The sequence below is a fragment of the Macaca mulatta genome, chromosome 5 (genome assembly GCF_049350105.2).
Source record: "Macaca mulatta isolate MMU2019108-1 chromosome 5, T2T-MMU8v2.0, whole genome shotgun sequence".
NCBI lineage: Eukaryota > Metazoa > Chordata > Mammalia > Primates > Cercopithecidae > Macaca > Macaca mulatta.
The window spans coordinates 6,445,400-6,469,349 of NC_133410.1; the positions used below are offsets into that span (position 1 = coordinate 6,445,400).

The 23,950-nt window shown below is 54.0% G+C and overlaps 2 protein-coding genes across 3 annotated transcripts in view; one reads left to right on the forward strand and one right to left on the reverse strand.

The window, feature by feature from the left end:
• MAN2B2 (mannosidase alpha class 2B member 2) overlaps positions 1-12,255 on the reverse strand; it is a 46,615-nt gene extending 34,360 nt beyond the window's left edge. For both annotated transcript variants that reach the window (XM_078003146.1, XM_015137944.3), the window contains exons 1-3: positions 12,097-12,255; positions 10,702-10,848; positions 8,895-9,000 (exon numbers count right to left, since the gene is read on the reverse strand). In XM_078003146.1, coding sequence (XP_077859272.1) covers positions 8,895-9,000; positions 10,702-10,848; positions 12,097-12,234 — 391 coding nt within the window. In that variant the 5' untranslated portion in view covers positions 12,235-12,255. The remainder of the gene's footprint in view (positions 1-8,894; positions 9,001-10,701; positions 10,849-12,096) is intronic.
• Positions 12,256-23,858: 11,603 nt separating this feature from the next.
• The window catches only part of PPP2R2C (protein phosphatase 2 regulatory subunit Bgamma), a 246,517-nt gene continuing 246,425 nt past the window's right edge, over positions 23,859-23,950 (forward strand). Inside the window, exon 1 of the mRNA XM_015137940.3 lies at positions 23,859-23,940. The gene's annotated coding sequence lies outside the window, so the exon portion shown is untranslated. The remainder of the gene's footprint in view (positions 23,941-23,950) is intronic.

The following is a 23,950-nucleotide window of genomic DNA, read 5'->3' on the forward strand; positions in this document are numbered from 1 at the left end:
CATCACCCTGCTGGTGCCTGGAGGGTGGGCCTGTGCCTCCCGGCCCCACGCTCACCCAGGGGAACCTGCCTGTCCAGTGGGTTGCAGTGCCAGCTACTGGGCCAGGCAAGGTCATGCTGAACCACAGAGGTGAGGGTGTTAATTATTAACTTTTAATCATGGTGAAGTACATATAACATACAATTTACCACCTTAATCATTTCTAAGTGTACAGCTGAATAGTGTTAGTACATTCACACCGTTATACAACCACCACCACCATCCCTTTCCAGAACGTTCTCCTCTTCCCAAATTGAAGCTCTTGTCCTCATTAAACACTAACTCCCTATGCCCCTCCCCAAGCCCCTAGCACCCCCATTCTACTCCCTGACTCCATGAATTTGACAACTCTAGATACCAGTGGAATCACACAGCATTAGTCCTTCTGTGACTGACGTATTTCACTCTGCGTAATGTCCTTAAGGTTCCTGCATGTTATAGCATGTGCAGGGGTGAGGATTTTTGTGTGAACTTAGATAGAGCACTGATTTTGATGATGCGATGGAGGTCTCGGACATCACCAACAATAAAAGGTTAAAAGTGAACTTCAAACCTAAGTGTATGGTGGTTCAAAAGATGTCCAAGCCTAGCAATGTGGCTCATGCCTGTAATCCTGGCACTTTGGGAGGCTGAGGTGGGAGGACTGCTTGAGCCCAGGAGTTTGAGACCAGCCTGGGCAGTAGAGTGAGACCCCATCTCTACACATGCACACAAACTTAAAAAAAATTAGCCAGGCGTGGTGGCACATGTCTGTAGTCCCAGGTACTTGGGAGGCTGAGGTGGGAGGATCACTTGAGCTCAGGAGGTTGAGGCTGCAGTGAGCCGTGATCCCACCACTGCACTTCAGCCTGGGTGACAGAATGAGACTGTCTCAAACAAACAAACCAACAAACAAACAAAAAAGAAAAGACATCCATAAATCATTGCTACTTCTTCAAGAGATGAGGCTTAGGGCCTAGAGGGTGGCCAGACTCAGTGACTCACTTCTAACAAACATAAGGAGGCAGAAGTGCCTGTGTGTCCCTGAGGCGAGAAGGTGCAGGGCATGCAGCTTCTACTGTGGCCGCTCTTGCCTGCTGTCCTGGGTCACTGCTCTGGGAGGCCAGCTGCTGTGCCATGAGCAGTCACACGGCAACGAACCAAGGCCTCCTCTCACAGCCACAGAAGCCAGCCTGGAGTAGACCCTCCAGCCCCAGTCCAGCCCTCAGATGACACTGCCCCATCTGACTCCTTGATAGCAACTTCTCAAGAGGTCCTGAGCCAGAACCCCCTGGCTAAGCCACTCCTCAGCTCCTCACCCATAGGAGCTGTAGATTCAAAATGCTTGTTTTCAGAAGCCCCTGAGTTTGGGGGCAATTTACTACATAGAGATAGATCATGAATACAAAGGGCTCCATGCCAGAATCACCCAACCATTCATTTATTCATTTATTACTTAAGAGCCACCATAGTAAACCAGATATTGGGTTCAGTGGTGCAGGGAGAAAGAAAACCCCAGACTTGTATAAGGCATTGATTAATGTTCCCCAAGTCCTTCCCCGAAATATAATCTTTTAAACACCTTGAGAGATGGGTGTTATAATCCACACTTTAAGACTGCTGAACAACATCTCAGAGAACTCTCATAACTGATCTAGACTCAAACTGCCTTTCACTGATGAACTCGCAGTCCTGGGGACCCTGGCTGAGGCTCAGACGATGCCTGGGGTGCGGGGACTGAGCAGCGGTCAGACCCATGAGTAAGGCCAAGACAGGGCAGGGGGTGACTGTGGGAGGTGAGGGGTGGGGCTAGCGTCAGGTGCACAGCAGAGGTGACAGGGGATCAGAGGGAGCTTGGACTAGGATGTGGGCGGACGCTGTGCATGTGTAAGCAGAGAGGATGGAGAAGGAGCAGCCAGAGGGTCGGGGGAGCACAGGGGGAGTGCTAGCTGCAGGATGAAGGAGGGCAACAGCATTGCACTGAGAGGAGCCAGGAGCTCTGGAAGGTGCGGCCTCGCACCAGACAGGGCGGCCAGTGGGGGCAGGCTGACGGCTGCCAAGTCAGCACCCCTTCTTCACTGGCAGAACCTTCCCTCTGTTCAGGGGGCACCATGCCCAGCCTCAAGGGATGAATCACAGTTGATCTAAGCCAAATGTGGCACGCTCACTCCCTCTTGTCAGATATTTGTTCCCTCAGTCTGTCTGCCAGCTGGAGGAGCATTGTTAAGTAATGAACTGGGTGGGAGGCCATCGAGCTGAGCCGGCTCCAGGCCTCGGGTTCCTCCGTTAGCAAACCCAAATCCAACTCAGTGTAAACAGGAAAACAGAACTTAAGCTTGACCCATCGGAAACTGCCAACCAACCTCTAACGAGGGACTGTTCACTGTAGGCACATGCTTTCTTTGTCTTACTTTCAGGAGCACCTTATAGAAGTTTCTCCCTCATATGCCCTTAGTGGAGCCCTGAAGTGCTCACAGTCTAGTACTTCCTGATTCAGGAATCACTGTTGGTTCAAATGAATGCTAACATTTTAGCGTGTCTAAGTTTATCCAACAGAATAGACCATGGCTATAGAAAGCCCCCTCTCTTCCTTTTACTGCCTTGAATGTGGTGTCTGGTAACATGATGCCTGGAGCTACGGAAGCCATCTTGTGACCACAAGGGTAAGGACATGAGAATCACAGATATCAAGGTACTGCAGAACCAGTCCCAAACTATCCCCATCTTATTAAGTAAACAGTAAATGTTCTTAAGACTCAAGTCGCTTTGTTACAAGTAGTTAGACAAGCATGAGTCGGGCAGGCGAGGGCTCTTCCCCCACCCACTAGGAATGTTGGGTGATGGTTTGGCAATTATCACATTGCCTCTCTAAAAGTAACAAATTGGCAGCCAGCACTAGGGAGAGGGCATTTCCTGATGGTCCACACCTGTTGCACTAACGTGTTAATTGAATGCAGGTGCCAGGGAGACACAACGTCCCAGGCACGTGGATTAAGAGACAAAATGGCGGAGTTTGACCTTCCAGGGGCACTCCACTGGAAAAGGGAAGAAAGCGTCAGATGGGCATGCGTGCAACTTCCTAAATACACTGCGTGTGCTTACCTCCCAAGGGTAAGGAGGTCACTGTGCGTGTGGGTAGCCCAGCCTAAGGGAAGGATCACGGGAAAGGGGACCAACCTATAAAGTCCTAGGATCAAGGATCAACACAGCACTTGACCTTCACGTGCCCACTTGGGACTCTTCCAAGCATACTTTCCTTTCTTTCTCGTTTTAAAGCCTTTTTAAATAAACTTCCACTTCTGCTCTGAAACATGCCTCAGTCTTGTTTTCTGCCTTATGCCCCTCAGTTGAATTATTTCTTCTGAGGAGGCAAGAATTGAGGTTGCTGCAGACCTGTACAGATTAGCTGCTGGTAACTTGGGTACCTTCCACCAGTAACAGCTTTACTCAGGTTTTCTGGTCCTCTAGCAGAAAGCATTCCTGAGACTTCAGGGTGATTCATGACCAAAACTGCTAATTGGCCTCTGATATACATTTTGTCCTTCTTCCTTTTAGTATCAGAACCACACACTCCTTCTTGGTTTCAGCAGGGCACATGGACTCCCAGCCAGAGACTACATTCCCCAGCCTCCTTTGCAACTGGTAGAGATCACATGATACCACTTTGGCCAATGGGCTGTGAGCAAAATAACAGACTCTATTCCCCAGCAGTCCCTGCAGTTGAGGGAGGCCATGTGACTAAGTTCTGGCCAATGGAAATGTGAGGAGTGATATGGGCCGGTTCTAGGTCGCCTTTTACAAGTAAGCTGCCTGCCCTGGCTCCACCATTCCCTATCCCCTAGTTGCTGGAAGGACAACTGAGTGGGGTGAGCCAGCCTAGACTGCAACTCAGGCAGGAAACACTGTTGGGGATGGCTGAGCATCAAGATGGAAGCAACCTGGATCCCTGGGTCACTCCATGGAGCAGAGCCACCCAATCACCAGAGTGGCCTGCACTGCAGACTTCCACAGGAAAGAAACACACTTTCCTTCTTGTTGGAGTCACTTGGTCTCTGTTCAACCTGCTGAACCAATATCCTCACCAGCGTAATGACCAGGCCACAAGGAAGCTCACTAGCATGTGGAGGGCAGAGGCCAGGCTGCAGGGGCTGAGGGTGAAGTAGTGGGAGGTGTTGGGGTGTAAGGGGGTGGTGAGAATAAATGTCACTACAGCCTGAGCTGGAGGGGCTTGCTTTACAATCATGTTGAGATCAGGAGTTCAAGACTAGTCTGGGCAACATAGTGGACCCCATCTTAAAAAAAAAAGAAAAATTTGAAGAGACAATTTAAGTGTGTTTTTAATACTGCTGGGGGCCGGGCTTGGTGGCTAACGTCTGTAATCCTAGCATTTTGGGAGGCCAAGGTGGGCGGATCACTTGAAGTCAGGAGTTCAAGACCAGCCTGGCCAACATGGTGAAATCCCCATCTTTACTAAAAATATGAAAATTAGCTGGGCATAGTGGTGCATGCCTGTACTCCCGGCTACCCAGGAGGCTGAGGCATGAGAATTGCTTGAACCCACAAGGCAGAGATTGCAGTGAGCCGAGATTGCGCCACTGCACTCCAGCCTGAGTGACAGAGTGAGACTCTAACAACAACAACAACAACAACAACAATGACAACACTGCTGGAAGGAGGTAGACAGACAAGAGAAGGTGGAAGAGAGTCTGTGACACAGGAGAGGGATCGCTGATTGAGTGGGAGGGGAGTGGGGTTGGGGTACAGGGCTTAGAGCTTGGGTTTGAATGGCCAGGACAGCAGTGGTCATCCAGGATGGCCCAAGGTGTCTCCTTGACTCTCGCTTGGACCCTGTGCCTCTCAGCACCTCTGAGGCGGGAGCTGGGCTCTCTCCCCTCAGGATAGGGGCGGGGGGTTCTTTCCTTCTGGCACCTGCCACTCTGCTGGGCCTCCGCTAAACATCCCAGCTGGGAAGGTGTCCCCTCAGGGAGGGGCATGAAAGCTCTTACCCCCGGGGGCTGCTGCCCACACCTAGCTTTTCCCTGTCACTGCAGTGCTGGGAACAAATGCTTTTCCCCTCACTAGAAATGTCACATCTAAAATTAAGGTGGTGTTGGCGTGCCTGCCGGGAGCAGGAGTTGGGGAGGTAAAGGCTGGAAAGGTGAGCTCACGGGCAGGCCCGGCGTCCCAGGCCCTGGCAGGCAGCCAGGCGTGGGTCTTGGTTAAGGAGATGCTTTGGCACCCCAGTACCCCAAGAAGAAGGTTAGAGGTCTAGAGGCTGCGCCAGCCTGATCCTGTCTTCCTTTGCCGTCCAGGGCCTGTCCCGAGGCAGGGGCTCCACCAAGGTGAGATGGAGATGAAGGGCCTGGAAGCAGTGAGGGGTGATCCAGCCTCTCTCACTCCAACGCATCTGAGAAAACCATCCCAATGTGGACATAATTCACAGCCAGAATGCCTGGCACATCTGAGATGGGCGGTCTGAAGAGGCCACCCAGAGAGTCCGATACACACACTCTTCCCCCGCCCTAGGGACTACAAGTTCAGGAAAGAGCCCAGGCCAGGCACACGTGGGCTTGAGTGCCACTTCTGCTACCTACTGCATACAAACCCCGCACCTCTCTGTACCTCAGTTTCCTCATCTGTCAAATGGGGCTGTGAATAGTACCACCTGCTACCAGGCTGTTCTGAGGCAACTAAGAGCACGTGGGAAAGCGCTTGGCTCGGCCACGAGGGAGAGGGGCTCAGCCACAAGTAACCTTCCCGACTTGGCCGGGCTAGGGTCGGATCTGGGTCCCATCACTTAGCTGGTGGTGGGCACATTTTGATAGCATTTGAGCCTCAAACTTCTTTACGAATAAGCATTTGTAAGATTACCCATCTACCAGATTGCCCTGAGGACTGAAAAAAATACGTGTACATCTGGTACCTAGAACAAGGTGGTTATCATGAAAGGAACCCACGTGTCTGTCCCCTGAGAGCCCCATGAGCTTGGACAGGTTTGGAAATGGAGCCTCACAGCATCCGCTCTCTCTCGTGTCTCCGGGGGCTCTTCCTGCCCCAGAGCGACACAGCCTGAGGTTCCCTGGGGCTTCCAGTTGCCAGGGCAGACCTGCAGGGTCAGCACTGGGGTATCAGCACTTAGACATGGTGGGCTGAGGCCAGAGGCGAGGTACCCCAGCGGTGGGTACCCTCAGGGCAGGGCAGTTCAGCGCCCACCCCTTGCCCAGCCTTGCCCAGTGAGCAGTGCTCTGGGCCAGACCCTATGCTGGGTGCTGAGATGAGTCAGATGGGGGTCCCTGCCAGGGGCATCTTGAGGTTCAGCGTTTGGGGGGGGAGGTGACACAGAACTGCAGAGACTCAGAGATTTCCCACGGGAGGGGCTTCTCAGCTATGTCTTGAGGAGGAGGGTGGAGAACGAGGGGGAGCACTGCGTGAAATGGCACAGGTGAGAAACAGCCCCAGAGCCTCCTCGCTGGTGCAGGGCAGGAGGCAGGTGGGGGACACGCCTACAGCGTCACATGTGCCCTGGCAGTGGGTCTGTGAGGGGGTGTGGGGGAAGTCTGTTGGGATGGATCCCTTGCCCATACTTCACACGGGGGAGTGAAAGAGCAGGGGCTGTGGAGTCAGGGAGCCACAGCAGGCGGCTGAGGGCAAGGTGCTCACTCTGAGCCTCGCTCTCCTCCCCTGTTACCTCTGGGCCTGTGAGGATGCATGGGGACAAGCAGGGGCTGAGCTCCTGGCCGCGGGAGGAGCTCTGTCTGTAGGGCTGTGTCCATCACGCCTCCTTCTCATGGAAGGGCAAGTCTAGGGCTTGAGCAAAGTCCAGATGTAAGGCGATAAGAAACTGAGACAGGGGAACATTCCAGATTAAAGAAGAGAAAAGGGAGAGTGCCAAAAACATCCTTTGACAACATTCTCTCTGCCTGGATGTTTTACAAATGGGGAAATCAGGGCCCATGCTGTAATGGAGTGACTGTGGACTTGGAGCTTCAGTCCCTAGGCCTGGACTCAAGTCCGGGCCATCTGCCCTGGAGAGAGTCACTGCATTTCTTTGGGTCTCAGTTTCTACGTCTGCAAAATGAGACTGGGCATCACCATGCCTCACCATCAGCCTGCCATTAGGATTGGCTGGGGTGTCACTGTGAAAGGCATTTGGTAAGCGGTGAGTAGAGTGCCCCACGGCACTGTGGGTGCTGGTGCTGAGGACGGTGGACATGATGGTGAGGGACCTGGTCGTGGTGGTGGTGGTGATGATTGTAGAGGTGATGGTAGTAATGGATGTGGTGATGGTGGTGGTGACAGTGATGGGTAGTGATGGTGGTGATCATGGTGATAGTGTTTGGGGGGTGGTGGTGGTGATGGTAGTGGTAGTAATGGTCATTGTAGTGGTGAAGATGATGGTGGTAGTGGTGATGGTGGTGATGGTAGTGGTAGTAACGATAGCAGTAGTGGTGGTCATAGTGATGGTGGTGGTGGTGGTAGTTGTAGTGGTGGTGATGGTGGTGGTGGTGGTGGTAGTGATGATGATGGTGGCAGTGGTGGTGGTGGTGATAGTAGTGATGGTGGTGGTGTGGTGGTGATGGTAGTGGTAGTGATGGTCTTTGTGGTGGTGAAGGGTGGTGGTAGTGATGTGGTGGTGGTGATGGTAGTAGTAATGGTTATTGTAGTGGTGAAGGGTGGTGGTAGTGATGGTGGTGGTGGTGGTGGTGGTAGTGATGGTCACTGTGGTGGTAAAGGGTGGTGATAGTGATGGTGGTGGCAGTGGTGGCAGTGTTGGTGGTGGTGGTGGTGATGGTTATTGTGGTGGTGAAGGGTGGTGGTGGTGATGGTGATAGTAGTGGTTGTGATAGTAGTAGTAATGGTCATTGTGGTAGTGAAGGGTGGTGGTAGTGATGTGGTGGTGGTGATGGTGGTAGTGATGGTCGTGGTGATGAAGGGTGGTGGTAGTGATGGTGGTGGTGGTGGTTATTGTGGTGGTGAAGGGTGGTGGTGGTGATGGTGATAGTAGTGGTTGTGATAGTAGTAGTAATGGTCATTGTGGTAGTGAAGGGTGGTGGTAGTGATGTGGTGGTGGTGATGGTGGTAGTGATGGTCGTGGTGATGAAGGGTGGTGGTAGTGATGGTGGTGGTGGTGGTGGTGGTGGTGATGGTTGTAGTGATGGTCATTGTGGTGGTAAAGGGTGGTGACAGTGATGGTGGTGGTGGTGATGGTTGTAGTGATGGTCATTGTGGTGGTAAAGGGTGGTGACAGTAGTGGTGATGGTAGTGGTAGTGATGGTCACTGTGGTGGTGAAGGGTGGTGATGGTGGTGGTGGTGGTGGTAGTGGTGGTGGTAGTGGTAATGATGGTCATTGTGGTGGTAAAGGGTGGTGGTGATGGTGATGGTGGTGGTAGTAGTCATGATCATTGTGGTGTTGAAGGTGGTAGTGGTAGTAATAATGAAGGTGGTGATCGTGATGGAAGGCAGCAAACATTTGCTGAGCATTTACTAGGGAACCCACATCCTACCAAAGTGCTTTATTTGAATTATCCCAATTTAATAGTCACAACAACCCTTTGAGGTAAGTATTACCATCAAACTCATTTTATCTATGAGGAAACTGAAGTTACATTCCTTTCCAGGGTCACAGAGGAGGGAATTGGCAGAGCCAGGATATATTGAGACCATCTGACTCCAGAATTCATGCTCTTAACCCCCATGTTCAACTTCCTTGGTGAGACATGAATACGGCACTAGCAAATCACTGTTTTCACTGGTTAACATTCCCCCACCCCACTAAGAGGGGCAGACAGAGCTCAGAAGCTGGGGTTTCTGATACCGCGTCCCAGTCCCACTGGAGGTCCTGAGGGACCCCGGGTGCAGGGTAGGGTGGCCAAACCTGTGAGCTGCAGGATCTGGTCATCAAGGTGCGTCACGGCCTCGTCATGCATGACCTGGCCTCCGATGACAAATTCCAGGCGTCCTTCCTCCAGGAGCTGGCGGACCTTGACATGGGCAGGCAGAGAGAAAAAAGCCAGTTACAGCTCCTGAGCATGGCTGCGTCTGTGGGGGACACGCTGAGCATGGCTGCGTCTGTGGGGGACACGCTTACAGCGCCACTCCCCACCCTTGCTTACTCTGCAAAAGCAGGGCAGTGTCTGTCCTGGTCCACATTGTGTCTCCACCACCTAGAAATCATGCAGCCCTCACGGGGCATTTGAGATATGTATTTGTAATATAAGATTTGCTTACATCTTATTTTATTAAATAATTCGAAACTTTAGAAAAGTTTCAGAAATAGAACAAAGAGCTCCCATATCCTTTCCCAGGGTTCACTCATCACTAACGTTTTTAACCTATTTGCTTAACACCCCCGTCTCTACACACATAACACCTTTATTCCACCTTTGCTGCTAACCAAGTTAGCAACAGCATGCCCTTGACGCTACGCACTTCAGTATGTGTACACACAGCTGTTTATAGGCGGTACCTTTGGTTTGTTTCTTAAGGTGCACTATTTGTAGATCATTCACTCAACAAATGTTAAGTGAGCACCTAGTATACAACCGACACTGTTCAGGCACTGGGGGTTCAGCAGTGAATGAAGCAGGCAAAAATTCCTGCCTCCAGGGAGCCCCGCCACAAGTTTCCTGCCCAGGTCTTCACTGGGCCATGCAGTGAAGGGCTAGGAGACAGACCACTGGGTTTGGTGGGGTGCACCTGAAGAAGCATGGGCCACCCACAGGATACCCTGGAAAGGCCTGCCTCGAGTCAGGCATGCCTAGCCCAGAATCCCACCTGCCGCTTACAAGCTGTGTGACCACAGGCCAGTAGCCTGCCCTCTCTGAACCTGGAATGTCTCTTTAACTCAAGGTAACAACCCCACTATCTGGCAGCATCAAGTGGCCATTGGATGTCCGGCTCCTTCCCGTGACTCTGGTGGGACCTGGTGGACACCCTGCTCTCTCTTCTCGGCTTCACTCTCTTGAGCAAGTCGCTTGGCATTTCTGAACTTTATGTTCAGCAACTGTTCTGAAGGCAGGTGGATACCGGGGAGGAAACTAAGAACCCCTGAATATCGTCCTGGGTGCTCACACCGGGGCTTCAATCTTGGCATGACCTCTCTGCAATGGGGCGGTCACCCCGCTTAATGGAAGTGGAATGTGCGGTTCGCAGAGGCTAGTCATGTCCCCCGGTGCGGGGGCAGGATGGGACCCAGGCTGCCTCACTGTGCAGCGGGGACTCTGACTCTCCATCCTGTATGAAGTAACCTGCTGCCTACCCTCGAAACACAGGGACTGTCGCACCCTCATCAAGGGTCATCAGACGCCGGGCCCAGGGGGCCAGGCAGCTAACACAAATGAGAGAAAAGGGTGAGGGCTCGGGGACACCTGGGATGCCTGGTGTCAGGAGGCACTGCTGACTTAGTGCCAGCTGGCACGGAAGTGCACACCTGGGTTGCCAGAGCTGGCAGTTTTTTCAAGAGTAGACAGAAATTCAGGATTAAATTGAAAGCAGTCTCTCCCAGGCATGGAACTGACCATAAACCTTGATCTAAACAAGGCTTGTGAACAGCCCGGTGGGGTTTTGGCCCTGTGATTTACGCCAGCCTGGCCCTGGCCCTGGCTAGAACTGCCCCATTGAGTTTTCCGCCTGGGTCTTCGCCAGGCCACTGGGCCAGCTGAGTCACCTGGTGACCTCGTTACCTGGTGTTTCTGCTGCTCCGAGGCGACGCCATCCCACCACAGCCGGAAAAACTCCTGCTCTACCGCGATGAACCGGCGCTGCTGGCCGCGGGCCAGCTCTTCCACCACTGAGGTGTAGACATTGGCGGCATACGCCTGCATGCTTTCCTGGGGGAGGGGACAGCATCACACCAGCCCCGGTCCAACACGACCAAGTGTTCCTGGGGCCCCTGCCATTCGCTGGGTGTGTCTGCACAGAGTTGGGGGCTCTGCCCTTCCTTCCCTGCTGCTCACTCACCACACAGCTATCAGGCACCCGCTCCACACCAGGCTCTCCCCACTGGATGGGATCGTGCTCTCCTGGGGGAGAGGGACGGGGAAACAGACACCCTGCATGGGCAGAGACACGTGCCCTCCCAGCCCAGGGGTCAGGGAGAGCTTCCCAGAGGGGTGAGCAAGCTGGGCCCTGAGCGTGCAATTGTGGGGGCTGGGCCCTGAGCGTGCAATTGTGGGGGCTGGGCCCTGAGTGTGCCATTGAGGGGCAGCACAGGAAAGTCTTAGGGCCCAGTGGGGGTGTGGTCCAGTGACCCCAAAGGGGCCTGCTGGGGCTGAAATGATGAAAGCTGGTGCTGAGAGGAGGAGCTCCCCAGGCTGTCCCTGAGGTCTAGCCATCTTCCTCCCCAAGGCTGGGAGCTCCAAGGACCAGAGCTGCAGTGTGTTCCCGTCCGAGTCCCCAGGGCCCTGCACTCGGGGTGCCCACAGAGGGCTTAAATTAATGGAAGGAGCACCGAGCAGGGAGCCAGGAGGCGTTGGACTTATTCCCGGGTGACCTTGGGCAAGGCACCAACCCTCTCTGGGCCTCGGTTTCCTCCTGTGGAAACTGGCTGTAGTGGGCATGCTTCCCCTACCCTTCACAGATGGGGAAACTGAGGCTCAGGGACCAAAGCCCCTCGCCCAAAATCCTGAGCACAACCAGGAGGTGACCACAGGTCCACCTTCACCCCTGTCCTAGGGGGCGGAGGACGCTGAGCTGGCCTCCAATATTCAGCCCCGCAGGGGACCAGCCCGGCCCCTTCCCAGCGGGCACCTGACATCCACCTGCTCTGAAGCCAGTCCCACCCTCTCCTGCTCCAGGCTTCCCTGGGAAATGGGTTACTGCTGTCAACCCCCATGCCCCTCCCCAGCCGGGAATGCAGCGGCCCCTCCAATCTGCAACACCTCCAGAAGGGGTAATGGGGGTGCAGAGGCAGGAAGTGACTGGCTCGAAGTTAGCGACGCAACCAGTCAATAGCAGCGTGGGGTCCTGAACCCACTGAGCCTCCTTCTGCGCCGGCATCGCGCCCCGGGACACAAACCCACACTTGGATTCCGCGGGGAGAGGGAAGCTGCAGCCCCGCGCGGGGCGTCAGCACCTACCTGCACAGTGTAGACCCAGCCCACGTCCATGTGGCTGTGGGGCACCACGAAGGCCTGGATGGGGTCGGCGGACTGGACCCCCGGCGGTCGCAACAAGAGCAGCAGTGCCAGCAGCGGCAGCCAGCGAAGCTGCCCCATTCCTGCGGCCGGCCGGGAAGGAGCTTGGCCCACTTCCGGGTCCGCGAGGGGCGGGGCGACCGCGCGGGCGGGGACGCGGCCCATTGGCTGCGGGCGGGGGCGGGGCCCATTGGCTGCCGGCTGGACGCCCACCCCAGGAAGCGCGGGAAGGGTGAGCTGGAGGCGCGCGGCCCGCGGGGGGCAGGGCGCCTGCTCTTTGCGGTTTAGCTTTCCATCCCCGTCTCCAGCTTCCTGGCCTTCCCCCCGTCCAGCCTTTCAGCCCCATCTCCCCCAAGCCTGCCAGATCTACCCCATCCAGAGGAGACCCCTCCTCGCCCAAAGCCCACACTCTGGTGGTGCCTCTCGGAGCCTGTGCCTCTTCGCAATACCTGCATCCCGCCCTCTGGACTCGGCTCCAGGATTCAGAGACTGCCGTGCAAAATTCAGCTCAGCACGCACCCCGTGAGCTCTGCCACCAGGAACCTTCCCTGACGACCCTTTCCCTCCTCTCCCTCGCGTCGAAACCCCCATCTGGGCGGCACCATGGGGGACTTGTTATGGGACTGTCTCCTTTTTTTTTTGGACAGGGTCTCACTGTCTCCCAGGCCGGAGTGCAGTGGCGCGATCAGGGCTCACTGCAGCCTTGACCTCCTGGGCTCAAGTGATCCTCTCACCTTGGCCTCCTGAGTAGCTGGGACCACAGGCGCGCACTGCCCCGCCCAGCTAATTAAAAAAAAAATTGTAGACATGGCGGCCTCACTATGTTGCCCAGGCTGCTCCCAAACTCCTGGGCTCAAGCGATCCTCCTGCCTCCGCCTCCCAAAGTGCTGGGATTACAGGCATAAACCACCATGCCTGGCTCAACTGTCTCCATTTTAAGGAGGATAACTGGCTTTCAGAGATAGTTCCTGACTTGTCCGAGATCACGCAGTTAGTGGAGGAGCCAAGACAAGCTTTCTGGGTTACTGGATGGTGACCTGGGGCGACATGGGTAACCTCGCTGAGCCTCAGTGAAATGGGGCAGATAGAGGAGCTGTGAATGAAGTGAGGATGCACCCAGGCTGAGAGCGTGAGCACAGCACCCCTTGCCTGCATTCAAGGGAGGTGCGGTCACCTTGGTGCAGCCTGTTGGGGACTGTTGTCTGGAGCCAGCCCTGTCCACTATTCCCTGCCCCAGAAAGCAAGGATCTGTGGCTTAGGGTTTACCGTCTGAGAACCACATGGCTGTGCCCCTGCCTGGCATTTTCTTTTTTTTTTTTTTGAGACGGAGTCTTGCTCTGTCACCCAGGCTGGAGTGCAGTGGCCGGATCTCAGCTCACTGCAAGCTCCGCCTCCCGGGTTTACGCCATTCTCCTGCCTCAGCCTCCCGAGTAGCTGGGACTACAGGCGCCCGCCACCGCGCCCGGCTAGTTTTTTGTATTTTTAGTAGAGACGGGGTTTCACCGTGTTAGCCAGGATGGTCTCGATCTCCTGACCTCGTGATCCGCCCGCCTCGGCCTCCCAAAGTGCTGGGATTACAGGCTTGAGCCACCGCGCCCGGCCTGCCTGGCATTTTCTAGCGGAGCGAGAGCTGCAGCTCTGAGCAAAAGTGCTGGCCCTCTTGCCAGTTCATGTAATAAATGGAAACCGAGAACAGGTTTTCCAAGCAGGTCTGCCTCCTCCTTCTGTTCTGTCCACCCCCTTGGGACCCCTGCATCCTCATAACCTCAGGTCAGATGCTCTGAGCCTGATGTGGACAGTACTCACTAACACATATCCCCATGGCCAGCCGGGCTCACAGCTGGACTCCACTCTCCAGCCTCTGCATCCAGGTGCGGCCATGTGGCTAAGTGCTAGGCAATGGGTGGGGGCGGGCGCTGAGCTCCTCTTCCAGGCTGGCCCCTAACAACCTCCTGTTGGTGAGCCCTGTTCTCTTTCTCACCCACTGCCCCAGCGGAGGGCACTCCGAGGACCTCAGGGAGGTCAGAGCCACCAGTGGAGGCTCTGAAGAACCACATGGAACTATGAGGAACCCAAAGAGCTGTGACAAGAGGGAGAAATAAGCTTTAATTGGGTTAAGCCACTGAGTTTATCAATAAGGCAGTGTCACAATCTTTGGCAGACTGAGACTGTATTTGCCAAAGATGGGCTCCATGACATTACCCACCCCCCCACGCTCTTTGTGGGATTTGGTTGACAAGAAAAACCATACTCTGTAAAATATCTCAAAAGGTTTATTCTAAGCCAAATATGAGTGGCCATGGCCTATGACACAGCCTCAGGAGGTCCTGAGAACAGGTGCCCAAGGTGGTTGGGCTATAGCTTTATACATTTTATGGGGACAGAAGTTACAGGCAAAGACATGAATCAATACATGTAAAGTATACATTGGTTTGGCCCAGAAAGGTGGGACATCTTGAAGTGGGTGGGTGGTGCTTCCAGGTCAGAGGAGGATTCAAAGATTTCCTGACTGGCAATTGGTTAAACGAGTCAAGCTTTACCTGGAGAGTTGGAGTTGGCAGAAAGAAATGCTTGAGTTAAGACAACGGGGATATGGAAGCTAAGGTTCTTGTTATGTAGATGAAGCCTCCAGTTAGCAGGCTTCAGACTGAATAGATGTGCAAGTCTCTTGGGACCTTAAAAGGTATCAGACTCTCTGGAAAAGAGCTAGTAAGGGAAGGAGATTCTCTACAGAATGCAAGTTTCCCCCACAAGAGATGACTTTGCAAGGCCATTTCAAAATATGTCAAAGAAAATTTATTTTGGGGTAAAATACTTTGATTTCCTTTGGGGCCTGCTCTCTGTCGTGTGTTGCTATACTAGAGTCACGTTACAGTTGGTATCTGATTGCTACAAAGAGTGTTCTGTCAGTCTTAGGAGGATCTCTATGTTAATGTTAATGCTGGTCAGTTGTGCCAAAACTTAAAGGGAGGAGGCTGTAATGAGGTGTGTATGACCCCCCACTTCCCATCATGGCCTGAACTAGTTTTTTTGTTTTTTTGGGGGTCCCCTTGGCCAACAGGGGGTCCATTCTGTCAGCTGGGGCTTGTAATTTTATTTTTGGTTTATAATATGATCTTGACCTTCTTCCCTTTGGGAGATAGGGTCTTTGTCTCCTCCCACTGAATCTTGTTTATTTATTGTTTTTTGTTTTATTAATTTTTGTTTTTTAGAGATAGTCTTGCTCTGTTGCCCAGGCCAGAGTGCAGTGGTGGACTCCTAACTTACTTCAGCCTCAAACTCCTAGGCTCAGGTGATCCTCCTGTTGCAGCCTCCTGAGTAGCTGAGACCACAGGTATGTGCCATCTTGCCTGGCTAATGAAAACTTTTTTTAAAATTTTAGATATAATATCTTGTTATGTTGCCCCAGCTGATCTTGAACTCCTGGGCTCAAGGCATCCTCCCACCATCACCTCACAAAGTGCTGAAATTATAGGTGCATGCCACCATGTCCAACTAATTTTTCTTTTCTTTTTTGTGGACAAGATCTCTCTGTGTTGCCCAGGCTGGTCTGAAACTCCTAGCCTCAAGAGATCCTCCTAAAGTGTTGGGATTACATGCATGAGCTGCCTTGCCTGGCTCATGGGTGGGCTTGTGACACACTTATGACAAAGAGAATGTAGTGAAAGTGGTACTGTGTGACTTCCATGACATCCATGTTCACTGGAACACTCATGCGTGGAGGCCTGAGTTGCCCTGTCAGCAGTCCAACTACCCTGAGGCCACCACACTGTGAGGAAGCCCAACCAACCCACATGGGGCAGACCACATGGAACAGCTCAAGATCACCATGCTGTTTCAGCTCCAGCCCCTCATCTGACTACAACCACATGTGAGACCTCATGTCATTTTCTCTCCCGCCCACTGTATCACAGCTGTGTAGGTTTCATTTGTACTTTCCTCAAGGCTCTTGCATGAGCTCTTGCTTCACTTAGTCTCAGGCTTGAAGCTGATACTCACAACCCTCTTCTGAATTACTCATTCAGATCCCTTTCACCCTCAACTAGACCCATGCTGGACTAGATAGCTTACCTGGTGGGTTGCCCCAGATCCTCACCCCAGTGAGACTGAGCCCCTGGTGACCATTCCCTTCTTGAACCATAGCTGCTCACTTGCCTATTTGCTGACTACATCAGGTGAAAGAGTCCTGAGGGACACCCATGTGGGTGGCACACAGTCTTCTCTGCTTCCGTTGTGTGACAGCAACCTTACCTCCTCTGATGGTTCAGGTGAACTGCCCCTGCTCGATGGGTGACTCTTCCTCTGCCTACTGATGTCTTGACATGAGTAGCCTGGCGTGACTGGTGTCGCTTAGTGGAAGCATTCCCCCTTTGGAAACCAGAACCTCCGAAGCTGCAGACTCTGCAGTTGTGTGGACAGGAAGCACAAATTCTCCAGGTAGGTCACTGAGAGTGATGCTAAATGAGGCTATTCCTGCTTCCATTCTTTGGTTCTTAGATCCAGGTATTTTACCTACTGGGGACACCGTGTACTGGTCATTGACTTGGGGTGTACATACACCTTGGAGGATGGTGCCCTTGCTTCACAGGTGGCACCTCCAAGCTGGTGCTGTGGCTGAGCCTTCAACTGGCCACTCCATCCTCCCATCAGCCAGCAGTCTCTGGGTGGTACACCATATAATAGGACCACTAGACACCATGGGTGTGCCTGCGGTTGCCCCTCTTTTGCTGTGAAGTGGAGCCCTTGGCCCGATGTGATGTTACACCCTCGTTTTGGGCTCTAATACTGGAGCAAGCCAGCCACCATGTCATGAGGACTCTCGAGCCATCTGTGGAGAGGCCCACCTAGGGAGGAACAGAGACCTCCCACCAACAGCCGGCACTGTCCTGCCAGCCTGGGCGTGAGTGCCTTGGAAGCAGGCCCTCCAGCCCAGGCCTGGCCATTCCCAAGGACATTCTGACTGCAACCTCAGGGAGGCCCATGAGGCAGCAACACACAGTGAAACCACCCTGGATTCTTCACCTGGAGACACCGGGGTTATCATAAACATCTATTGCTGCTTTCAGTCACACTTCTTGAAATATTTGGGTATTTTCCCCTAGTGTCTGGTTACCTGAGTCAGTGAGCATCAGTCCTGTTGGGGAAGGAGTAGGGGATTCCCATAGGCCTTTGTCACGATGTTGCAGAGTCCTTCTTCCTGGGAACACGCTTTTCCCTTCAGTGGATGGGATTTGGATTTGAAAACTGGCTCAGTTCTGGACACTGGGCAAGGGATCAGGATTTCTCTTTGGGGTGGCTGCTCTCAGCCTCCTAACCCCATCTGCCTTGATTTGTCCAGAGAGGATGGGCCAAGTCTCACCTGTGTCAGCCATCCATCTATCTTGCCCCTAGGGTGCTTCTTTCTCTCTCTTTCTTTCTTTCTTTCTTTCTTTCTTTCTTTCTTTCTTTCTTTCTTTCTTTCTTTCTTTCTTTCTTTCTTTCTTTCTTTCTTTCTCTCTCTCTTTCTTTCTTTCTCTCTCTTTCTTTTCCTTTCTCTTTCTTTCTCTCTCTTTCCCCTTCCTTCCTTTCTTCCTTCCTCTCTCTCTTCTTTCTTTCTTTCTCTCTCTTTCTTTCTTTTCCTTTCTTTTTCTTTCTCTCTCTTTCCCCTTCCTTCCTTTCTCCCTCTCTCCTTTCTTTCTTTCTTTCTCTTTCTTTCTTTCTCTCCCCTTTCTTTCTTTTTCTCTCTCTTTCCCCTTCCTTCCTTTCTCCCCTTCCTTCCTTTCTCTCCTTCCTTCCTTCCTCTCTCTTTCTCTCTTTCTTCTTTCTTTTTTTTCAGAATTTCACTCTTGTTGCCCAGGTTGGAGTGCACTGGCATGATCATGGCTGACTGCAACCTCCACCTCCCATGTTCAAGCAATTCTCCTGCCTCAGCCTACCGGGTAGCTGAGATTACAGGCACCCACAACCATGCCCAGCTAATTTTTTTTTTTTTTTAAGTAGAGACGGGGTTTTACCATGTTGGCCAGGTTGGTCTTGAACTCCTGACCTCAGGTGATCCACCTGCCTCAGCCTTTCAAAGTGCTGGGATTATAGGCATGAGCCACCACACCCGGCCAGGTGCTGTTTTCTATCAAGCATCTCCATGGCTCGCCGTGGACCTCACTGCGTTCCAGCCTTGATGCTTGTTAAAGTGATTGCATTGACCTTGCTTCCGGTGGTTTGGTGCGCGCTCCCAGCCCCTTATTTCTGGATCCTCTTATTCCCAGCACTCTCAGCAAGCCTCGTTCTGTAACGGCACCTCCTACCACCCACCCTGGCCTATGGCGGACAGCCCTACCCCTGAGCTACCTGGTGAAGCCAGTGCCGGGTCAATGGGACGTCCTCGGTGGTGTCTTGTGGAATGCTTTTTCTATCTGCCCCGGTCCATGCCCACTTCTCTGTCTTTTGATCCCTTCTTCTATCATCTGCCATCTTTCTCCAAGTTTCAAGAGCCACTTCAGCAGTGCGTTAGCACTGTCTCCTGCTGTTAAATCCGGCGTGACTGGTGTCTTAGTCATCTCGGGCTGCCATAAGAAGAAACCACAGACTGAATGGCTTAAACAGCAGACATTTATTTTCTCGTGGTTCTGGAGGCTGGAAGTCCAAGATCAAGGTACCAGCAGGATCAGTTTCTGGAGAGAGCTTGCTCCTTGCCTTGTACATGGCTGTCTTCTCCCTGTGTCCTCACATAGCCTTTCCTCTGTGCATGTAAGGCGGGGGGAGGCAGGGGGAGAGGGAGAGAGAGAGAGAGAGAGGGAGAGAGGCAGAGAGACAGAGAGACAGACAGAGAGAGAGAGAGAAAGGGAATGAGATCTGGTGTCTTTTCCTCCTTTTCTAACGATACCAGCCTTATCAGGTTAGGGTCTCACCCTGATGACCTCATTTCACCTTAATCACCTCCTTATAGGCCCTATCTCCAAATACAGTCACATTGGGGGTTAGAGCTTCCACCTATGAATTTTTGGGGGGATACGACAGAGTCCATAACAACGGGAGAAGGCCCCCATTTCACGAGCTCCTCCTGCCCTTGATCCAGTCCCAAGAGCACTGTCCCACCTCCACTGCTCCATGCTGGCTGGGTCCAAGCTCCTTCAGGGTGTAGTCTCGTCCTCCCTGGCTGGTCCAGCATGTCCCCAGGTGGGTGTGGTTGTGACTTAACCCCAGTGATGAATCTGGTGGCCGGCACAGGTTGTAGGCGGATTCTGAGGGCAGGATGTTTGGTCTTCCACGTTGAAGGCTGTGGTATCATCTTTAGGCAAGGAGAGGCTGTTATCCTCTGAGGGAGGACTTGGACACTTCTGCAGGCCCAGGGGGTCCAGGTAAATCTGGGGAACCACAATTGGAGACTGTGCATTCACTCAGACATCTCATCATGCTCTTCTTAGAGTCCCACTCCTTTGTGGTCAGGGCTGGAAGCTTGGCATTGCAGACCTGACAGGATTGGGCACCTGGCCTACTCTGCAGCTTCCCTCTTCATAACTAAGCCCTGGGCTGGTTCTTGCTTTTTTTTTTTTTTTTTTTTTTTTCGAGACAGAGTTTTTGCTCTTGTCGCCCAGGCTGGAGTGCAATGGCGCGATCTCACTGCAACCTCCACCTCCCGAGTTCAAGCAATCCTCCTGCCTCAGCCTCCTGTGTAGCTGGGATCACAGGTGCCTGCCACCATGCCTGGCTAATTTTTGTATTTTTAGTAGAGATGGAGTTTCACCCTGTTGGCCTGGCTGGTCTTGAACTCCTGACCTCAGGTGATCTGCCCCCCTCAACCTCCCAACGTGCTGGGATTACAGGCGTGAACCATGACACCCGACGGGGATCACATTTCAACCTGAGATTTGAAGGGGGCAAATATCCAAACTCCATCAGGAGGGTAGGGTAGTGGGTACAGTTTTTAATTGGGTACAATTTAAAGGGGTGCAGTTTTAAATAGCAAAATCCACATTGAGAAAGGGACATCTGAGCAGGAGGTGTGGAAGAGGGCGGTGTGGATGTCTGGGGACCAAGCTTACCAAACTTACTGGGCAGCAGTCACTGTAAGTGCAAAGGCCCTGAGGCAGGACCATGCCTGGTAAGCTCAGGAGCCAGCAAGGAGGTCCCTGTAGCTGGAATGGAGGGAACCAGGGGAAGAAAAACAGGAGGGAAGGTTCTAGAATGGGGGACAGTGGACAGATATGGGGCTTTGTGGGACTTTGGCTTTTACTCCGAAGGAGATGGGAGCCATTGCAGGATTTCGAGCAAAGACTGAGGTGATCTGACTTATGTTGTAAGAGGATCCCTCTGACTGCTGTGTTGCTGGGTGGAGAACACACCAGACCCGGCTGGGCCAGAAGTGGGGAGACCAAGTAGGAGTCGTGTGCAATAGTCCAGGTGAGGCATGACGGTGGTTAGGACCTGGGAATAGCGGTGGAGGTGGTGACACGTGGTCGGGCTTGACTGTGTTTTGCAGGAAGAGCTGACAGAACCTGCTGGTGAATATGATGTGCTGTGTGAGCCATGGGAGGCAGGGATGATGATGTGGTGTAGGTACAATGTGCACAGGCCCGTGTTGACACAAAGCATTTATTTCATTTCCCTTGGTCTCTTCTAATGGCTGATCTGAGTTGGTTTCTTTTTCCTCCTCAACGGTTTTCTGAGCTGTAACAGCAGTGAGAGAGTGTCCCTCCTGGCCCCGGGGACACACCCTTCTGTGGCTGGGGTTGGGAGAGGGGATTCCTCACTGCAGTGAAGTAGGGGGAGTCTCCTGGGTGGGGGGAAGTATCTGGGCATCTTCTGTGACAATCTCAGATGAAAGTTCGGCTTCACTTCATGGGGGGTGGCATTTCACTGCAGGGACAGACTACAGCCTAGAAACATGTCTTTCTAAGAACAGGCTCTGGCGTGCCCAGCCCGAAGAGGCTATTTTAGGTTTTGGGTTCTGTTACTTTGGTTACTAGTAGCAAATTGTTGTCAGAAAAAAAGCTGGTGCCAAATGTGTATCCCCCCCATCCCCCACTCTGATGTGATGTACTGCAAAGGCTTCCCATTTGAATCAAAGCTCTGTCATGAAAAACGCAGGATCCAGAGGGGCCAATACAGCGACGTGGACTGTTTCAGGTTATGCCAGTGTTCTCTGGCATTGACGCTCCTCAAAGCGGCCATCGCTGCCCTTGCGAAGTGTAGTGTGTGCCCTCGCCCTTCTTCACCAGACTTGTCCCAGGTGACTCACAAGGAGCAACAGCCTGACCTCTGTAGGTGTGAGAGTTTGCGATAGGGGCCCACCAGCGCCGTCTCCCGTTCAGTCCGGACCCTGTGACATCAGCACTCTTCGTCCTCCTGAGCAAGTGGGACAGTTCTGGGGAACTTCCTCTTGCTTTAATGGGCGAACTGCTTGGGAGTTCAGTGCCAAACGGTCTTCCCGATCAGCAGCAGGGACCCTGGCATACTCCTGCCCCCAGGTCTTCCATGGCTACCCAGTGTCTCTGTCAGGAAGCCTCATCCTCAGCTTGCATTGCAGACAATTCAGGGTTTAGCCCCAACTTGCTTTTTTGGCCGTACCTCCCACATGCTTGTACTACGTTCCTTCCAGCAACTGCAATCAGGCCCCGTGGCTCCCCATCCTCACCCCCCTTTCCTCTTCTGTGTGTCTCTTCTGCCTGGAATGAGCTCGCTTCCTTCAGCCACCACCCTTGCGTGGCTGGATCCTTCAAGTCCCTTCCTACTGCAAGCCCTTTGCACGTGCTGACCCTCCTGCCTGGAAGCACTTCCTCCACTCTTTGTGGGATGGATTGCGATTCCTCCTTTGTGTCTTGCACGTGGAAGGCCAAAGAGAGCGTCCATGAACCTCCCCTCTCCATAGCATTGATGGCTGTATAGAATTCAATAGTAATTTGTGCATTTGGTTAACATCTTCCTCACCTTCTACACCATAGGCTCCATGAGACTTTGTTTTGTTCACTACCAGATGTGGCACCTGGGAGAAAGGAGGGGTTGTCTACCTTTTGTCGAAAGAACAAATTAATTTATTATTACCCGCATGCCTGTTTCCCTTGCACACTCAAGGAAATGGGCCGTGACCTGGCGCAGTGCAAAAAGCTCAGCCGAGGAGCTCCTCCCACCTCCGTAGCTCACCTGCAGTGTAAGCAAGTCACTTAACCCTGGGGCAGGGATGATGCATCCCATGGCTCCTGGCAGCCTGACCCAGAGCCTCCAGGTTCTAACCTTTAAAATGGGGATATTTATACCTATTCATAGGGTTGTTGTAAATATGAAACTAGGCCATGCCAAGTGAATGCCCGGGACCTGACCCAGGTCCACCCCACCTCAGGCTGTAAGGCTGCCCGTGGGACCTGTATTTATCAGGAAAACCTTTCATGCCCTGATGCTGTGCCAGGCCCAGGGCTGGGAGCTGAGAGAACAGGGGATGATGCTGCTGCAGGATGCCCTCATGTCGGAAGACAGGCACTGCCTGGGGGAGAAGCTGCTCTGGGGCTTTTGGGGCTCCCGGGAGGACCCTGGAGGCCTTCCTGGAGGAGAAGGTGAAGAAGTTGGACTTTCCAGGCCAAGAAGGAAGAGGGAGGGGGTCAGAGGCTTAGAAGACAGAGGAACTGGAATGATCCCTCCTGCTAGGTGAGGTGTAGAGGGGCTAGGATTCAGCTCAGGGGCCTAGAACTGGGCCAAGGTGGGGTGGGGTGACCTGACCTTGGGCCTGGGGCCTGCCGCACTCTTTCCTTCCCTCTGCTCTCCTTCTTCTGCTCCCTGGAGGGTCTCTCCTTAGCCATTCCCTCACCTCTCCCTTCCTTGGAGGGTAACGGAGGAGAGGGGGAAGCGGGGTGGGGGGGGGATTAACGTGTGTCTCTGTGGCTGTCTGCTCGCGCTTTGTGCACACTGGCATCATGGGGTTCTGTGCTCATTCAGGGAGAGGCAGCTGGGACCCCAAGAGGGCCAGCGGCCCCTCGTGCCTTAGGATCACCCTGGGCGCACGCTCTCTCCTCCCTGCTTTGATGGGCTTCTCTAGCCCTGGCCCTTCCCAGGGGACGTCCAGCCTCCTCCTCTCGGCGTGGCCGATTGCTCTTTCTCCTTCGTCTGTTGCACGTGGAAGGTCGGAGGGCGCGTCCGTGAATCTCCCGCCCTTCCTCATGGCATTGATTGCTGTACCCCTCGGACCCAGTGTGGGGGCGGGGGTGGGCAGCGACCCCGGCTCCCAGCAGGGCGGGTCTGGGGAAGGGCAGGACGCAAAGGGGCTCAAACCAGAATCGCAGTCTGGAGCTGGAGCCTCTCCTTGGCCAGTTACTCCGGCTGAGTCCCTTTCCCTCTCCGTGCCTCAGTTTCTTCTCAGTAAAATGGGCATCGCCGTGAGGCAGGCGGCCCTCGCGCGGTGACGGTGACGGCTGGCAGAGGCGGCTGCCGCGGGACCGGTGGGTGGGGCAGAAAGGGACGCTTCTGTCCGCGGCAACAGCCCCAGCGCTTGCACCCACACGCCGCCCCGCGCCCTCACCCTGCGCCTCTCACCCGGTGCCCGGCCCCGCGCCCCGGGATCCGCGCCCTGCGATCCGCGCCTCGCGATCCTCGCCCAGCGCCCACCCTGGGCGCCCGCAGCCGCACCCGGCGCCCCGCACCCGCGCTCCGGGCGGAGCCTCCTGGGCGCGCCTCCCCGCCCGCCCGCCCGCCCGCCCGCGCAGGGAGCCGAGCCCGGAGGAGGCGGAGGAGGAGCGGCCGCCTCGCCCGGCCCCCCGCAGCCGCCCGGAGGACGCCCGTCGCGGTCGCAGCCTGCGGAGCCGCCCATGGCCCAGCAGCCGGGTTAGCCTCG